This window comes from Hippocampus comes, unplaced genomic scaffold (genome assembly GCF_001891065.2).
Source record: "Hippocampus comes isolate QL1 unplaced genomic scaffold, H_comes_QL1_v1.1 scaffold7, whole genome shotgun sequence".
Taxonomy (NCBI): Eukaryota; Metazoa; Chordata; class Actinopteri; order Syngnathiformes; family Syngnathidae; genus Hippocampus; species Hippocampus comes.
In genome coordinates this window covers 649355-667802 of record NW_017842060.1, presented here as the reverse complement: position 1 = coordinate 667802, position 18448 = coordinate 649355, and the positions used below count along the sequence as shown (strand labels likewise).

Here is an 18448-nt window from a genome sequence, read left to right as displayed (position 1 = left end):
TACCACACCTTGCTGTCGCCCCCGTCCCCCTCCTTCCTGGAAGCCAAGGCGGGTGTCGACGTGACCTGTCTGCCCTGGCTGGCCGACGACGACGACGATCTGCTCCGCGCCCACGTGGGAGCTCGCCATGCCCAAGGTGAGCTTGCGCTCTTGCAAAATGGCCGCCCGAAGACGTAGCCACATTTCAAGATGCAGATTTAGATATAAAATATAATACAGAAAGCGGTTCAAAGGTATTTAAAAAAAAAGATCCATTTCAAAATGGCAAAATAAAATCAAATCCAAATGTTCTTGGGTTTTTTTTCCCTTCATTTGATTTTGCACCTCCACACTGCAAAGGTTTGGATTTAATTATGAGCACCATTAAATGGTTAATTGCAAATGTATTTTGCAAAGACAAATACAAGGTCACTCCACATACTGTCTGAGTGCTTTACATAGTCAAATTTTAGTTTTGAATGTTTTTGCCATCAAAATAATGAAAGCTAATGAACTGAGTTTGGCTTGCCATCAGTTAACTCGCATGGAGCAAAAGTTAGTCATCACCACATACTTCGTGTAAATAGAAAAATACACGTCAGTCCAGCAAAAAGTTTGTTTTGCTGGTTGGCTACCAAGAAAAATATGCTTACGGTAGATCACAGGACTTGCGTGTGTACATATTGCGGTTTTGTGTCGGGGTTGGATTGAAACTGTCCGCAAGACTAATCCGGGCCAACATCAAAGCCTCGTGTGTGCTGTTGGCAGGCGTGGCATCAACAGTTCTGCACGACTCGCAAAACCGGTTTTTGTCTGCCCCCTTAGCTGAGCTTAAGGACCTTTGAAAATATTTTCGACGTGAGCTCTCAGCGCTGTGAATCGATTGTCTTCCCGGGGGCCGCTTGACGTCGTTTCCCAGATGCGCTCAACCTTTAAATGATGCTGCAAATTGTCACGCGCGTCAACGCAAGAGTCACAAGCTTTGTTGCCGACGCAGTCAAATGTGGGCAGGGCTTGATCCAGAAGGAGGGAGAAGTCCTAAAAACGTGGGGAAGATGAGCCCCGGAAGCCACTTTGACACCAAATGAAGTTGAGTGGACAGGAAACGCGCGTTGAAATCGGTCAAACGCTCGTCAATGGCAAATTTGAAGCCGGGGTGGCTTTTATGTCCCCAGTGTGTTATTTTTGCCGCTGATTTGGGTGGGGGGGGGGTACAATATAGCTTTTACCATGTGATTTATGAATAGCTATGAAGTTTCAGGGGGTGCCTTTAAGTCTGCTTGCTTGAAGGCAACATCATGTGAAATCCGCTTGATAGGCTCACGGAGGGCAGCATGTTGCAGACGGTCCGAACACACAAACGGAGCAGGGACATGCGAAGCGATCTCGAGGGAACGTAATGAAAACGCTGACCTGTTTGCAGACCACGACGATGACTTCGCCGGCATGGACTGGATGTCGGAGAAGATCGACTTCAGCGACTTGGACCTGGAGTCTCTCATCGGCTCCTGCTCGTCGGATGAGCCCCCCGCCTCCCCCGAGGACCTCTTGGCCTCCCTCCGCCCCCACGTGGATCTGGACCCGGAGCCCTTCCACGTCAGCCACCCCGAAGACCCCGTGGGGGTGATGATGAAGGTGGAGCCCTGCTCCCCGGGCCCACCTCCTTCCCCGGGATTTGCCGAAGCGGACACCAAGTCGCCCCTCGCCACCATCCGCCCGAATCCCGAGCCCACGCCGGAGGATGTCTTCATCAAGACCTCGCCGTCCAGCGAATGCGACAGCGACTCGGGCATCGAGTCTTCCGCCGGCTCGCCCCGCGCCAAACCCTACGCCAGACCCGAGCCCCTGTCCGGATCTTCCTCGCCCTCCCCGAAAGCCAAGGTGAAGTCATCGTCGGGCGCTCCCAAGGTGGTGGAGAAGAAACTGAAGAAGATGGAGCAGAACAAGACGGCGGCCACGCGCTACCGCCAGAAGAAGCGCGTAGAGCAGGAGCAGCTCAACGTGGAGCGTGAGGCCCTGGAGACCAAGAACCGAGAGCTGGCCGAGCGCGCCGACGCCATCAGCCGAGAGATCCAGTACCTCAGGGACCTGATGGAGGAGGTCCGCAAGCGCCACCGCGGGAAGATGAGCGCGGCGGCCAAATAGGCGGACGACTTTGGTATGCGCCTGCGTGTCTCCCGCCCAAATGTACTCCTTGCAAAATTGGGCTTTAGAAAGAAATGTCAGGGCGAACCGTTAGACGCGCGTCTTCAGAAAAGTAAACTAAAGGCGAAAATGAAGTCCACCCGTAAAGGGTCGAGTCCATCGTCTCAAGGTGCGCATAATGTAAACGTTCCGCAATAGCGTTGGGTTGGGACCACTGCCCTCCTTGAAATCCAAACCGATGCTCAGATTCAAATCAATTTTGGTGACACACCTCACGTTGTCACTGCATCCTGAAAATCCACTTTCATGAATTTGTATTTGACTTTGACCAACCTCGAGTGGAACCCACAAATCCCCCTCTAGTTGCCATAGCAACCTTCCTCTGGTCCAGATAAGGGCCTCTCAAGTGTATGAGTTTTCTTCAGGCCTGCCTGCGTGCGCGGTGTTTGTGTGTACATATTTTGTAGCTTCCCATTGCAACTTATAGTTAGCCGCCCAGGTTTTATTTAATTAATGCTAAACGTTTATGTCCCTCAATAGTTGCCGTGCTCTTAGCTTGTACAAATGCGCTCAGATGCCTATCTTTGTTGCAACTGTTTTTCTAATAAACTTTACTTCTCTTTAGTCTCAAGTAATGTCTTGGGGTTTTTTTTGGGGGGGGGGGGGCTTTCAGACAAAATTATACACGATATCTTGCGTGACCAAAACAAATGAGTGGCGGTGTGGCACGCAAAAAAAAAAAAAGCATCTGACTTGCACATGCTCGCTTTTAAGGTCAACTCATGGCAGTGCTGAGGTCTCGTGTTCTCCTCGAGGGCCTGCTTTAGGATTTAAGACAATTATCTTGTCCGACCACGATCCCTCATGACCCTCAGATGACATTAGGTGCAGATTAGCGCGTTTGTCGTCCATAAGGATTTCTGGCTCCCGACACTCACGTCCCAGCAAGAATTACCGGTACTTGGTTTCTGTGTGTTGTTCTATTTTCACGAGTGTTATGACAGTAAAATGTCTTTCAGTTCACTTTAAAAAAACGTGAAATATGGGCGCACAACGTTGAGCGAATCATAAAAATCGGAAGAACCAGAATTTTAACTGAAGCGCGGAAGATGGGAATACACCGCTCTCTGGTGGCCAATCGCTGCTCCTACACTATTTTCTCAGTCTGCACAAAATCATACGCAAATTTCCCCAGTGTGGGACAAATAAAGGTTATCTTCATGTCCTGAGTATTCGAGTACATTTAGAACATACGTATTCAAAATTTCTGATGATCACTTTCATATTCAGAAAATTTATAAAGTATTCAGAAGTTGAGGATAGCTAGCAAGATATTCCTATTTCAGAGTATGTGAGTCCAACTCATAAAATTAAAGTATGTATTTATACTCTGAAAACGAGGACATCAATATTAACATTTTCTGAGCAAGACTGCATTATGTATTATGATCTTTGGGGAGCCTGAACACCCATCAAGAGCAAAACAAATTAAAACGTTTATCATCAGTTTTGTGACGTCATAATGGCGCTAATTAACATACAGAACGCCACACCTAGCGAGGATATCAGCCAATGACATTATCAGCTAGGCTGGCTGAAGATCCAAAGCCAAAAAAAAACCAATTTCAAATCAAAAAGTAAGCAGAGCTGCAGTGTCCCAGCATTGGCCTCTTATAACCCATGCCAACAAAATCTCAAGTCATTCAGCATTAGACAGGACATTTTTTTAATCGTCAATTTCTTGTCAAATCTGAACAAAGTCTGGTTTCCGGGGTGTAGGTGTTGTTTTTTTCTTTCACGTCCTGCCAAAATATTCCTTCTGGAACTGCTGGAACTCCTCCTCGGTGAACACCGACTGTGTCTTTTTGGGCTTGTGAGCGGCGGGCCGATTGGGCCGATTACGGGACAGTCTTCCTTTGTTGTAGTTCTGGATCTGAGCGAGAGACAACAGACGTGGTCGTTTATTTATGCGTTTTACATGAATGCCGACAAAATATGAACTCTCACTTTTAATGTGTCCGACGCGGTGGCCTTGAAGCTGGTTCTCGTGAAGTATTTCAGGTTGGCCGTCATCTGACTTGTCTCCTTTGTTTTCCTGAACTCGTCTGAAATCGTCCACACGGAAGCCATATGCAAATGAGTGATTTAATTACCACTTGTGGAAACTATTCCGCTCATGTCAGTTAGAGGCCATTACAGTCGCTAGTCACTTTTCTGAAAAATAATCAGCGGAACTCTCCATTTGTGCTATTTGCACACTTTAAACGACACAAGCTGCAAATAATAAAAATTGTCCTGGCCAAAAAAAATAAAAAATCTTGAATTGACCGATAAAAAACAATGAAAGGCCCAATTCAGGAAAAATGTAACATTTATACTGAAACATCACGAGGGCTCAGCTCAGCAGCCGTCAAAGGCTTACATTTGTGCTTATTTTATTTTTTTCCACTCTACATGTGCATTGTCATCAAAGTTAAGGCAGAGTCCGTTGTTATTTTCTACTTTTGCCCCTAACTGTACTGAACTTGTTTCACGGCTGTTTCTTTTGGCCTGTAACTTTCCTTATCGTTTAGAGCTAGTGCATGTTTAAAATTGATGATTGTAGCGATTGTCCTATTGGATTAAAAAAACAAAACAAAAAAAGACTTTCCACGAAACAACGAAATGTGCACGTGAGGTGTGGGTGATATTGTTGTCCACTTGGTGTCGCTGTGTTAACGTTCAGCACAGGAGGATCTTGTGCTTCTTGTCAAGGTTTGGTGCGGTCGGGTGAGTGACGTGCGGTCGTCGAATTCGTGCAACATTAGCTGTTGGACACTCAGGTCAACAGCCGGCTGTTAACGAGCAAACGGTTAGCCCATTTGCAACAAAATACACACGCTCATTTGTTTTTGTGGTTTAACATAAGTCATTTTCCACAACCTACTGGGGGTAAAAAAAAATCGATTAAAATCAGAAATTGAACTTTTTGGGATGGAAAAAAAATGGTTTCAGCTCTGCATTCCATGTTCGTCAAAATTAGTGTGTACTGTGACGGGACCCTACTGACCCAGGGCGCACTTGATCATCTTATCCTTAACCGTCGCTTTGCTCTTGCCGGGTCCGAGACGACCCTGTAGCCGCTTCACCTGCCGGGTGACACCTTGGCGGTTGGTGCTCACTAGCGCCTTTGCCGCCGCCGTATTGGGCGTCCTTGCCTGCCGCTTCTTCACGTTATTTCCAGCTGGCAGGAAAAACAGCACATACATAAAGTGGAAACCTTGTCTTCCGTGCGCCCTTACCAGTCCATACCGTTTTGGCCCTGTGGTGTATCATTTCTAATTTCATTTCATGTCATCAATTACCTTCTTAATTGTTACCGGCCTACAAAGCATCATATCACTGATGATAGTACAAATTGTGATAATTTACCTAGTTGCATGTCGCTGGTATCAGTGTTACTTATTTTACTTAATTTTCATCAGTATAAGCAACGGTACCGGGCTCTATTTCACTTGGTATCAAATCAGGATTGAGTTGGAAATCTTTTTGGGTGATACCAGCGTCTATTTTACTTAAATTCGTGTTAATATTGTTCGTTACCCATGTAACCAGCCTGAATTTTGCATATTTGTATTGGTACTCTCACCAATACGAGCCGATAATTTAAAGGGGATTGTAAGTGTTAATTGATAGGTGAGTTCCGTTTCAGTATCTTTTCTTTTAGATGGTATTGCCCACCATCTGCACCCAACAAAATGCCAAATTAAAAAAAATGTCTTCAATGACGTACACTAGCCAACATTAGGCACACCAATCGCCTTAGAATAAACTCTGAAGGACTTCATAAGTCAACTGACTACTGTTTTTCGCTGCAGCAAAATTGTGGCTAGTACGTAGCTAGGCGTCGTCACAAAGTACCCGGATCTTCACTTCCTTCGGCGCTTCAGAAACCCGGCGGGAATATAAAGAATTTACGTCTGCAGTTTGAATCGCGAACCAATTACTTATACTATTTTATAATCCAAATACAGTTTTGAGCATGGAAAGTTATACAGGAGTCGACACGGCGGCATTCTTGCAAGCACGGCGTGGTTACGACAATTCGCGGCTAACGTGAGCCAGCAAGCCGATCGACGGACTTAAAACGTACTTTTAATGTCGTTACTCAGCAGTTCCAATCCTCTCCTGACCAGCGACGCGGACATCTTGACTTATTCCGGGGCGTTTTGCTTTCCAGAAACTTAAACTACACCAGATGAATTGTTAGCATGTGTACGTTTTCATGTCAACATCCGGTTAGCTCACGGTGCGTGTTGCTAGTAAAGGAGCCGGGCGGAAATGAACTGAAATGCAAGACTTCCCGACTTCTAAACGTCACCGAACGCATTTAGCGCTTGCTCAAATCATAGGTGCTAATAAAAAAAAATCATAGGTGCTAATGCTGAAATAAACCTTATGTCAACGTTTTTTTGGCGGAGGGCACTGAAAAAGGATGAAACTTTACCGGCCTTTTATTGGCGTTTAATTGTGAGCAACATGTATCAACAACCTTGGCCGAATCACCCTGAGAGCCGAAACACATTTCACAACATATACAAATAATTAGCAAACATAGTTAATGCTCTCCAATAAATATTGACAAACAAATGCTCTGTCAGTGTAAAAATTAGCGTTTGGTATGACTCCATTACGACCTCTGGCCGTACTTTTGACGTCAAGTTACCTATTTTGGAACCGCGCTAAAAAGGAAGCACGAACAGCAAGTGACAGTTAAACGCAAATTTCAAAATAAAATTATGACTACTGCGACAAAAATTATAGTTAAAAGAGTATTTAGAGTCCTGAATCGGAAATTGAAACAAAAATGACCAATAAACACAAATAGTGTTAAATGATGCTTTAAATATGTCAAATTCATCTAAATTCATATCGACAAAAGTTGCTTTTGCAGGTACAGCTGGAAACGACTCACGACCTGACCAATAGAATTGGAGAACATTAATAACCATGAATGGTGTTAAATATTTTAAGTCAAGTCAAATGACAAAATTTGACATAATTGCTTGGCAGGTAGCAACCTTTGTAGGTACGTGTTACAAAATAAAGCAGGAAACAACACAACTGCCTTAAAAAGTGAATATTGTCCGAAATATCAAAGGCTGAAGTAAATTCACGTATACAGCTCTTTTTGACGTTCAATATTACAAAATAAATCAAGAGGCGACTCAACTCTGACCATGACAAATTGCATGTTCCTTAAACCCTGAGAATGAGCTCACTGGAGTGTTGCAAATGGAATGAGGACATTTATGAATATCCTGTGAAAGGGTTGCAAATCAAACGCAGGTGACTTTCTTTTCACGTTGGAAGGGAATTTCTCATGTCTGCATCTCTTCTTGAAAGCAGAAATGATCCACCGAAAGGATCACGCAACAAGTTGGGGGAAACCACAGATCGGCAAAAAGTTTAAAATGGGGTGGGGGCGGGGGAACGAGGATCGAAGTTTTGTTTTATTCATTTTCACAAAAATATATATATTTTTAATGGATGTAACAAATATTACAAGACTCTTGATCGATTGTGGCAGAAAATCAGACTTTGTGGGCGTTGTCACGAGGCCACCGCCCCCTTCTTTTCATCTTCTCCCCTCCACACCCTCTCCTCAGTGACGAATGGAAATCATGTCAGTGCTTCAGCGAGATCTCTGCTGAGTAGGTAAGTTTCTATACCTTCACAAGTGCAAGTCTGGATTTTTTGTGTGTGTGTGTGTGTGTGTGTGTGTGTGTGTGCACGCGCGTGTGTGTCATGCAATTTTGCCTGTGCCGTGCATACACAGAAAAAAACGCTGTACCTCCAGTGAAACCAAACAAACAGCTGGCTCAATGATGTGATGGGGCTGCTTTCCTACATCCGGAAGCGGACCTTTTGAATCTGTGCTGGTTGCAATGAAATCTCAAAACTATGGAGCCAACTGTGCCACCCACCGTGAGAAAACCTGATCAGTGTTGTGGCTTTTGGTATTCCGACATAATAGTGATAGAAAATCAATAGCTAATCAAAAACCAAACAAGATGTGCTCGGATTACAACACTGGATTATAATTGAAGAGTGGATCTAAATACTGTACTATTGGAGGTGTTGAAAAGAAGCAGAAGTGAGTATTTTCAATTGAATGCTCTATTGGCAGGAAGTCGGTGGGCTTGCTGCAGGACCTGAGCCATGTGGTGGATGGAGGCAATTGTGACACTGAGTTCTGGAGAAGCTGCACTTTGTTGCCGTGTGATGTGAGCTGCACACGGACAGACGGTAAGTACAGGACTTTTTATTTTAAGGTTTGAAGATAAAAAATATTTTTAGCCATATATCCATCTGTCTGTTTTGTTTGTATATCCACTTAATTAAATAAAATTGAGTTAATTCATCAATACACCATTTTTTTTTCAGCGTATACAACTAGCCCGATTAATATAGCGTCTGATATTAGGTATTTTAAAATCGGTAGATCGTCTTGGGGTTTTTTTTTGTGATTTTTTTTTTCTTATTTTGTCGGATTTTTTTCTTTTAATACCGTACATAAATACATAACAACCTAAGATATTGACACTCAAGGACCACCGCTGCCTGCATGTTTTGCCCATTCTGTTGCATTTACGACGACGTAAAAAGTCAAGCAATGAAAGATCTCGTCGGCTTTTTTTTTTCCGTTTGGACTTTCCCTTCGTTGGTGGTTTACAGACCAGCGCGAGATGGAAACCAGCGCACACACACACGCAAGGCGACGCGACCACAACACACCGCTTCCTGCCTCCTTTGACTCTGACATGAAAGTGAGTCCTGCTTCCAATAAGCGAACAATTGACAAGTGAAAAAAAACCCCGACGATTTCTACAACCGTGCATTGTGATTTGTGTTGTGATCGATTTATTCTAGTAGTGGCGCCATCCCCGCAGTCTCTTGTTCAGTTGAGCCACTGTACACATTTGTTGCACTATTTAGTAAATATTAGTATTGGTCAAATTGAGTAAATTATGTCATCCAGTTCAAACAAACTGTCAACGGTTCTTGTGAGAAAAAAGTTGAAATCCTACGTCTATGTTTTCCAATATTTCCCCTTTTGCTGAAGTCACTTTGGACACGTTGAGTATGTTGCACTACGCGGCTTACGACGCATCAAGACGTGTCACAGACACGGCGGTTGTCTGTGACACGTCTCTTGGTTCGCATAGCCTGACATTGGCATACGTTGAACTCTTTTGTGGCTGATAGTGTCTCAAAACAAGGCAGTGGTAACCCAAACGCAAACCGTCAGCAGATAGTTCAGCATTTCGATTTGGTCAACATATGATCGCTTCCCATTTGACCTGAAAGACGCCATTTCATGACCTAATTTGGTATTTTGCGCGTTCTTCCCTCACGCACAGATACAGTCTTGTGTTGGGAGGCGCTAGTGAGTGATGTCTGCCATCTAGGTGTGAACACTCTTACTACAACTGCAAACTGCTCAGCCCCAGGAAACATTTTGAGAACAATTTCAAGTGGGACTGCGCGCACATTCATCGCAAGTCATACTCGCACAGGTGCTCCTCACAGCTTCGCAAAAAAGGGGACAAAATCGATCGGTTTATCACTCGGGACGCTAAACACAATGAATCGCGCAGCTACTGTTCTGTTAGTCTAGCAGACGCATGTCGCGACAATTCCGTCGCGAGGAGAAACACGTGAGTGAGCGAACGAGGTCGCGTGACACGCGGTTGAAAGCAACGCAAGTCACGAACGGAATATACTGACCTTTTTTGTTTTTTTAACCGAAACCACAAAAACAGGTACGTGGGGCGTGTAACTTCCTGACAAACCAAGCAAAAAACATCCACGGCTCAAAAGGTAGGTTTTTACCCCAAAAAATATCAGACAAGCAAAAGCATCCAAACCTCAAAAGTCAGGTTTGCACTCTCAAAAAAAAAAATCACACCCCCCCCCCAAAAAAAAACAAGCAAAAGCATCCATGGCTCAAAACTTTTTCACCCTAAAACAAAAAACAAAGAAAAAAACGCCAAAGCATCCACACCTCAAAAATCAGGTTTTCACACAAAAAAAACCTAAAAAAAAACACCAAGGTAAAAGCAGGTTCCCACCCCAAAAACAAAACCCAAGCAAAAGCATCCATGACTCAAAAGCTTTTCACCCCCACCCCCAAAAAAAACAAGAAAAAAATGCCCAAAGCATCCACTCCACACCTCAAAAATCAGGTTTTTACTCTAAAAAAAAAAGCCAAAACATATACACATCAAAAGTAAGTTTTTTAACCCCCCCCCACCCACAAAAAAAAAAACCAACAACAACAACCAAAAGCACCCACGCCTCAAACGTCAAGTTGTGACCACATTGATCATGTTACGCCGCGGGTGGAAGGCAGGTGGTACCTTCAGGGACCCTTGATCGTGGTTTCACAACGTGACCTGTTTCAAATACACTACTGTAGTTTTTTTTTTGTTTTTTTAACCAACAAGTAAAACACCTCACAGGTGTTTGCTCTGCAAGTGGAAGTGAATGGCAGAACCGTTCATTTCCACTTCTGTTTTTCCTTCACCTGTGCGCGTCTGTGTGTGTGTGTGTGTGTGTGTGTGTGTGTGTGTGTGTGTGTGTGTGTGTGTGTGTGTGTGTGTGTGTGTGTGTGTGCGTCCACAGAATGCGAAGGAGGAAGCCGTGAGTTCCGCATCCCGCATCCCAAGCAGCGACAACGATGAGGACCGCTTTTGTCCTTCTTCTTTTGTTGCTTTGGGGCGCCGCCGCCGCCGCCGCCGCCGCCGCCGCCGTGAAGCTCAAGTGTCCCGAACACCAGCCCAACAGTGAGTTTCCATTTGAAGCATTTTGCCTTCATCTCACATGTGTTGTCTCAAATGTGTTGCGCTTTCACGTTAACCACAACTTTGGAGTCGATCGAAACATTTGAAGCGGCTGAAAAACAGGATGCACAGTTGGAACCTTGGGACGGTGTGGTTCTTTTGCATGCCGCTAGAGGGAGCCCAAGTACCAAACTGAGAAGCACTGCAAGTGTCTGTGTTATCATCCATCGGTTGTCAGTTTTGCAGTTTTAATTTGAACTGGGGATTTTTTTCAAATTCGTTTTGACTTCTTGAAAACTCACTAACTTTTAATTGCTGTTCAGTGTTTGTATTTGGGGGGAAAACGCTTTGATTTTAGTTTTAGCTTTAGTTTTTTTAGGGAGTATTTGTTGAGTGTGAGACCATGAAAAGGTCACTTAAGAGTGGTGTGATAAAGTCCCGTCAGCTGCATTTCTGTTCGCAGGATCAGCAATAACAAATTAAAAATATTGGAAATGAACTCCGAAAGCCCATGTACGATCTGAAATGACAAAGACTTTCACCGAAGGACATTTTGGCAGGAATTTGAGTCAGTTCCAGTTAGTTTTCATTTTTTCAAAGCACGAAAAAGTTTCGTTTTCCCGATTTTGTTCGTTTTTGTTTACAACAAAAACCTTGGGAAATCCGCCATCGAAACCAGGACGATAGTTGTGACTTTTGTGTGTGTGTGTGTGTGTGTGCGTGTGTGTGTGTGTGTGTGTGTGTGTGTGTGTGTGTGTGTGTGTGTGTGTGTGTGTGTGTCCTAGCAGGCCTGGTCTGCTGGAATGACTACAATCGAAACATGACGTGCGTCTGGAACAGCTCGGACACACGCACGGGCAGCGGCGCGGTGGCGTGCGGCATACACGCAAAAAGGATCAACGTCACGTTGCGGTGAGGGGAAAAACAATCCCAGTTTGGATGGAATGTCAAGTGGTGGCATTTGCATTTTTGTAACGAACACAGAACAATGATCCCATCGTGGATGGAAATTCCAATGGCGAACATTTGACGGCCATTTCAGATTCAGGTTTGCAGCCGGGGTTGGATTTAAAATGAGGGTTTTAAGACGAGGTTATGTTTTGAGATGAGGGTTTCAACGAAACATTCATTTCAAGGATTCATTGTTTTTTTTGTTTTGTTTTTTTCAAACAAGAGTTCAAGTTTTGGATCGGGGGGGTGTCCAATTTAAGTTCCAATGTAGGATTTCAAGCCAATGACGGGGTTTCAAGACTAGCTCGGGGTTTTAAACAAGGGTGGATGTTTCAAATTCGGGTTTTCAATCTGGAGTTCAGGTTTCAAGTGAGGGGTTCATGACTGGGTCAAGGAGTTCAGTCTTTGTTTGGGTCTCAAGCAAAACGTGTTTTCCCTGTTGCACTTTCAGTAGGCGCCAATACGAGTCTGAGTGTGTTCTTCGGCCGCTGGACGCGCGGACGGCTTCCTCGCCGCAGACGTGCTCGCTCATCTTTGGCAAAGACAGCATCGTGAGTGCCGACGCCACCGTTTGACACGCCTACGCCCTGGCAAACGGACTCATAATCTGCGCTTAAATTCAGAGCACAGATCCTGGTGGGGCGGAGGGAGGAGGGGGGGGGGAGAGGCTATGAGTGGCTTCCTTTTCAAGCCACCCTCTGACCTATTTGCTTGATTTTTGGTATTCAATTTATTGCTTAGGCGGCCAGGCGGTCCGTGGTTCGCACGTCAACCTCACAGTGCAGAGGTCGCGGGTTCGATCCCGGCTCCGGCCTTCCTGTGTGGAGTTTGCATGTTCTCCCCGTGCCGGCGTGGGCTTTCTCCGGGCACTCCGGTTTCCTTCCACTTTCCCAAAACATGCATGGCAGGCTGATTGAACACTCCAAATTGTCCCGAGGTGTGAGTGTGAGCGCGGATGGTTGTTCATCTCTGTGTGCCCTGCGATTGGCTGGCGACTGATTCAGGGTGTCCCCCGCCTACTGCCCGAAGACTGCTGGGATAGGCTCCAGCAAACCCCCCCGCGACCCGAGTGAGGATAAAGCGGTTTAGAAAATAGATGGATGGAATTTATTGCTTTATGTACGCCACCTTGTGGCTTCATGGTGCAAAGGAACGATTTTGAAGTGAGTGATGGAGCTTCATTTAGACAAAAGAGGTGCTTCGGTGCCATCTTGCCAACTTCTTTCCAAGGTTCTTCATGTCGAAAAAGATCAGAAAAAAATCGGGCTTTGCTGCTATACTGCGGCATGGTTCAGTCCCCGGATATAGTGGGGTGTTTTCAAAAGTAGCGATTTAAAACAAAAATACTCCAGTGGAGTCCAGAAAAATGAAAGTGATCAAGTCTTCTGGTTTTCAAAAGTATTTGTACTTCCCACCACTTTGCTGTGCTCAGTTTCAGTCGCACCACGTGTTGAGAGTTTGGATCAACTGCTCCAAGGTGGCGATGACCTACCAGCCCGCCTGTCACGGTGAGTGCGGCGTGTTGAAAGGGGCAGCCCGTCTACACAGCACCAAATAGTTTGGCCTTCACTCATCGGTTCCGGATTCGAGATGGCGTGACGTCACAAAAATAGCGATCAAATGCTCGATGACCAAACAAATTAGTCAAGTCTTAGCTAAAGGGGTCTGATCCCAAAGGGTGTCAGGCTCATTTCACCCTCCAAGGTGGGGGTCGGCAACCCAAAATGTTGAAAGAGCCATATAGGACAAAAAAAAAAAAAAAAAGAATGTCTGGAGCCGCAAAAAAATAAAAGCCTTCTATAAAACTTAGAATGAAGGAAACACATGCTGTATGTATGTTGGAGACTGGACTGTCTCAGAATTGTTCTTTGTTGTGTGTTCACAAACGACCCCATCGAATTTATTTTGTGATTTCCTCGCTTGATTTTTTTGTTTTGGTGCATTATTTTCGCTTTTCTTAGTGTCAGTGAAGTCATCATGAATTTCCGTTTTTCGGAGGCTGTCTTTGAACGCCTCTTGGGTTGAATGAGAAGAGAGAAGGCACGGAGTCGGACGCAGACGTGTCTGTGTTTGTCGAGACTGTTAAAAGCACAAATAAAGTGTACGTTTTAAAAAACTCAACACCACAGCGCTCCTTTTTCGGAGCCGCAACATGTATCTTGATCTATTTGAGCTATATTAGCCTACTATCAAAATCTTTTTCCATTTTCAAACCTTTTTTATGAAGCTCCAGGGAGCCACTAGATGTCGCTAAAGAGCCGCATGTGGCTCTGGAGCCGCGTGTTGCCGAGCCCCGCTCCAAGGGAACGTTGCTCTTTCCACCTGACACCACTCGGTGCCACGTCTACAAGAATATTTGACGCGATTCGTTGATATTTTTATGGTGCCCTTGAAGTCAGATTTCTCCGCGACCCCTTTTAGTCTGTGTCGCTGCCCTATGCGCTATATTGCCTTGCTCTCTGCGTTTCGCTTCTATTGCTCCTGCAGCCCATTTAGACGGTTAAAAAAAAAAAAAGAAGATGAATTTCAACCACTTTTCCCTCGTCTCTGTTGAAAGCCCAAACAGTACCTGAGCTTTACCCTGTTTACTTCCTGTTTGGACTTCTCCCGCAGCCCCCTTAGGCAGCAAGAGTACTAAATATACCTTTGGGTGGTTGAGCTCGATGGCGGTAACAATTATCCCTCCGTTGCTTGACAACATCGTGACTTGATGCTAACTGTGCTCTCTCCCTGTTTCTTTTGGTTCCTTTGTAATTCTTCTGCAGCCCATTTAGTTTGTGTGGTTGTGCGTGTGTGCGTCTGTGTGTGTTGCATGTGTGTGTGTTGCAATTGCAGTGAAGCTCCCTGCGCCAGGAAAGCCTGAAATCAACCAGACCACCGTCTCCTGGGCAGCTGCCAAGCAGGACTCGATGTCTCTGTACAACTTCCAGCTGGAGTGGAAGCAGGCCGATGAGCCCTGGGATGTGCGTTACTCAAACGTTGCGTCAAAAAATACGTAACACAACATGAAAGGAGGGAGATGTAGTGCTTCGTTTTTTTTTTTTCTGCTTCCAGTATTTCCAAACACTTCCTCTGTGTCTTATTTAATGATCTGTCGGTGGCGCGCTCCGCTGCAGTGTATCACGAGAAGATTTTGCCCAAGATTCTGCCTTTTCCCCAACTCTTTGGATACACGAAAATAAACGCTGACCTCCACCAGGGAGCGTCGGTACACAGAGAGAAGAAATCCTGCAAGGAGTCATGCCGATCCAATCTGAGTCTGGACCAGTTGAGCCGAGGGACGGCGTACGAGGCGCGCCTTCGGGTCAGAGCTTCGGAGGACGATGGGGTGGCGTCGGTGTGGAGCGACTGGAGCGCCGCCGCACGCTGGACGTCAGATGTCGGGGAGGCCGCGGCGCCACCCGCTGGTGCGTTGCGGTCTGACACGCTCGCCGGACTTCACATCCTGCTTTCCGAATTGAGACCAAAAGGGGATCCGTTTGTCCTCGATTGACGGTTTCAAATCAGGGTTTCGAAATTGTGGTCGAAGTCCGAGTCTGGGTTTCAAATGAGGGCCTGTTTCAAGCCTGGAGGTGGTTTTCCAGCGATTGTTTGGAACTAGGGTGAAAAAAACAAACAAACAAAATTTTCGAAGAATGGTTTCCAGCCAAAGTGAGCCTTTTCGAGTTTGGGTATCACCTCCAATTGAACCAAACCACTTTTGGAAGGATCTCCAAATCCCAAACGGGTCTTGTCTTTGTCAGACTCCCTGTGGCTGGTTTTGGGGGTGACGATCTCCGGAACAGCCTTTGCCGTCTTTCTGACTCTTCTGCTCTTTAGGAAAGACAAGATCAACTGGTAAGCACAAAAACAAGATCTTCCGTCATCCTCGAAACACTTCCTGAAACAAAATATTTTGTGTTTTTAGGGTTTATGTCTTCAAGAAGATTCGAGGCCCACGACTACCAGACCCGGGAAAGTCTTCCCTCCAGAACGTACGTTTGCCACAGCGACAGCCAACTCGCCGATTCAAGACGACCGCCACCGTGCACAATTGAGAGAAAACCGAATGGCCGGAGATAAAGACCCTGCCGGTGGAGCGGTCCGCTTTTTGTGACTTTGGTGCAGTCGTCATCGGGGTTCAGTTCCCACTCGGTGACGCTGTCCATTAGATGGTCAACGGTTTGCCTGTTTCTGCAGAATATGTGCCCTGCAAATGACTGATGACCAGTGCGGAGGGTAGTCACGTCCTGAGGGTCGAGGATAAGACTACACCTGGGACAGGTCGCCAGTCAGTCACAACCATCCTTATCGTGAGGATCCAGAATAAGACCGCCTGAAGATCCACAACAAGACCATACCTGGGACTGGTTCCCAGTCCGTCACAGGGCACATACAGAAAACAGGCGACCGTTCGCTTTCCCAGCCGCATCGTCACCGAATGGGAACTCAACCCAAACGACCTCCACCAAAGTCACTACCAGTCACCTTCTCGGGTCACTCGTGGTGACCCGAGAAATCACCTTTTGTCAACTGACCTTTTGTCAACTTCTGCTCTTCTCCAGAAGTGGCCACGTCCTCCTTTCAGCAGCGAGTCCTTGCAAGTCTTCCTGCGGCCCGTGGACGTCCTCGCGGTGATGCCTGTCGGCTGTGTGGAAACCGTAAGTCTCGGAGACCCTCGGTATCCAAGAGACCCTGGAGCTGTCCTGGAGAAGATGATGAGAAAGATCACCACAGTTGGCTTGTTCCCGCCCGCGAGCTCCCAACTGCGGCCTCCTCCCTTCCCTGTGGCCTCCCTCACTTCGGGCAACCTGAAACTGTGCGCCCCGGAGTCCCCCTACGGCACCGTGGGGGCCATCGCGGACCAGGACGGGGAGATGACGGATGCTCGGAAACTCTTCCTGGAAGTTATTGGCGGGGTCGGCGACAAGGCGACGCCAGTTATTTCAGACTATGAGAAGATCGAGAAACTCCAGGGTGAACGTTCGAAAGACGATGACGAGTCTGGAGGTCAATGTGGAGGTGCAGGCCGATCTCCCCTTGAAGGGGTTCTCATCAAAGGCTCCGTCCAGGTGAGTTTGGACTACGAATGCATCCGGACGCGACACCACCATGATAGCCCCGAGCTCCCCGGTGCGGATTCGGGCGTCGGGGGCGTACGCGAGGAGCACGCAGGGCCCGAGGTGAGCTTGGAGGACGGGGAGGAGAAGGCCTCCTGCTTGCCCTGTCCCCCTGGTCCTGCTGGTCCTTGTGGGTGCGCTCCTCCTTTGGACTTCCACCGTCCAACTCTGGAGAGTCTCCAAGCTCTCCTGCTGGATGCCACAGATTTCACACGTGGAGCAGTAGAACCCTCCAGCGGTGGTTATATGTCCGTGTGTCAGCGCGATCCCGAAACTGGTTGAAGGACATACACCCGCCATTGAGTTGGCGCACCCCTTCGACCCCCATGCTCATGCAAGTGCAAACAACAAATGTATGGAAGTTCAAGTTAATCACTGTCATTTAGATTCCATGGAAAATGCCAAGCGCTCATTTTAACGTCATATATGAGATAGCGCACCACCCTCTACCTTGCGTATACCCCCCCCCATCCCCTCAAAAAAAAGTCCAGAAGAAGCATTTTTGATGTTCAAATCTAATTTGTATAATGTGTACAGTTGAAATCCATCATTCCCAAACTTGTTGAACCACACAAGCCTTTTTATTTGGCGCACCCGCACCTCTCCCGCCCACAGTAAAAAATGACTTTTTTTTCCAGTGTTGGAGAAGAACAATATTTTATTCAGTTTATGGCTCCCTTTTTCAAACTTTTCAAGCCACGCGCCACTTTCAAAGTATCCTTTGAGCCGGCACACCCCTTATACCCCCCTCCCCTAAATGAAAGTGCCAAACATCTTCACATTTCAGTTCAACATGAATTTGTATCGTTTGCAGCAGTCTGTCGTGGACTTTTTAAGCGTATCCCCCAGAAACACCTTTAAAAAACAGCCCAAAAAGCTTTTTTTTTTTTTTTTTTTTTTTTTTACATTTTCAAGCACTTATTTGAACATTCCAAATGAGTGAGCACACCACCTTCTACTCCGCAACAAACACTCCTCCCTAAAGTTCTAAAGCATTTTTTTTGTCTTTTTTTTTGTTTGTTTGTTTGTTTGTTTGTTTGAACGTCTTTAGTCACCCGCTCCCTTCAACGCCGCCACTGAATTGGCGCACCAGCTCTCCTCCAACACGTACCTTATAATTTTTCTTTCAATGTTGCGCCCCCTCTCATTCCCTGACCCCCGCCCCCGCCCAAAAAAAAAATAAGTCTATAAATTGAAAAAAAGGACATTTCATGTTTGTAAACGTTTGTATTCTACTTAAACTGTGCAAGTCGAAGATGATTTCGGTGAAGCGACAATGAAGCATTAACATGTTGAACAACTGTTGGGTGTGAATTTTATTATTTTTTTTTAGATTTTTTTTTTTTTTTTTTTTTTTTTTTTTACATGACATTCCACATTGCGCCGCTGCTGCTTCATCGGTTGTTTAGTTTTTGTGTCAGCCTGCAGATGGTTTCACTGGAGACTTGA

General features: G+C 46.0%; 3 protein-coding genes across 17 annotated transcripts in view; 2 read left to right on the top strand and 1 right to left on the bottom strand.

Moving 5' to 3' along the window:
- The window catches only part of atf4a (activating transcription factor 4a), an 8193-nt gene extending 5438 nt beyond the window's left edge, over nt 1-2755 (top strand). Inside the window, exons 4-5 of one of the 2 annotated variants that reach the window (XM_019862271.1) lie at nt 1-136; nt 1403-2755. In XM_019862271.1, coding sequence (XP_019717830.1) covers nt 1-136; nt 1403-2124 — 858 coding nt within the window. In that variant the 3' untranslated portion in view covers nt 2125-2755. The remainder of the gene's footprint in view (nt 137-1402) is intronic. The other variant, XM_019862272.1, reaches the window with a different exon arrangement.
- A 1071-nt stretch (nt 2756-3826) lies between these two features.
- Nucleotides 3827-6451, bottom strand: rps19bp1 (ribosomal protein S19 binding protein 1). The gene is made up of 4 exons (XM_019862300.1): nt 6257-6451; nt 5174-5347; nt 4132-4229; nt 3827-4057 (listed from the first exon to the last, which is right to left on the bottom strand). The coding sequence occupies exons 1-4, from the start codon at nt 6309-6311 to the stop codon at nt 3920-3922; spliced, it is 465 nt and encodes a 154-aa protein (XP_019717859.1). The 5' UTR covers nt 6312-6451; the 3' UTR covers nt 3827-3919.
- A 492-nt stretch (nt 6452-6943) lies between these two features.
- On the top strand, nt 6944-18300 carry LOC109511270 (uncharacterized). Of its 14 annotated transcripts, none has more exons than XM_019862226.1 (12): nt 6948-7821; nt 8294-8412; nt 8842-8933; nt 10801-10952; nt 11735-11861; nt 12352-12451; nt 13333-13408; nt 14736-14863; nt 15100-15307; nt 15644-15737; nt 15808-15874; nt 16445-18300. In XM_019862226.1, exons 4-12 carry the CDS (start codon nt 10847-10849, stop codon nt 17279-17281), a joined length of 1743 nt encoding a protein of 580 aa, XP_019717785.1. In that variant the 5' UTR covers nt 6948-7821; nt 8294-8412; nt 8842-8933; nt 10801-10846; the 3' UTR covers nt 17282-18300. The 14 variants fall into 14 exon arrangements, with proteins under 14 accessions (XP_019717787.1, XP_019717780.1, XP_019717777.1 ...); XM_019862225.1 differs by having other exon boundaries at nt 10792-10952; XM_019862233.1 differs by lacking the exon at nt 8842-8933 and adding an exon at nt 11934-11997 and having other exon boundaries at nt 6950-7821; nt 10792-10952.
- The last annotated feature ends 148 nt before the right edge of the window (nt 18301-18448 follow it).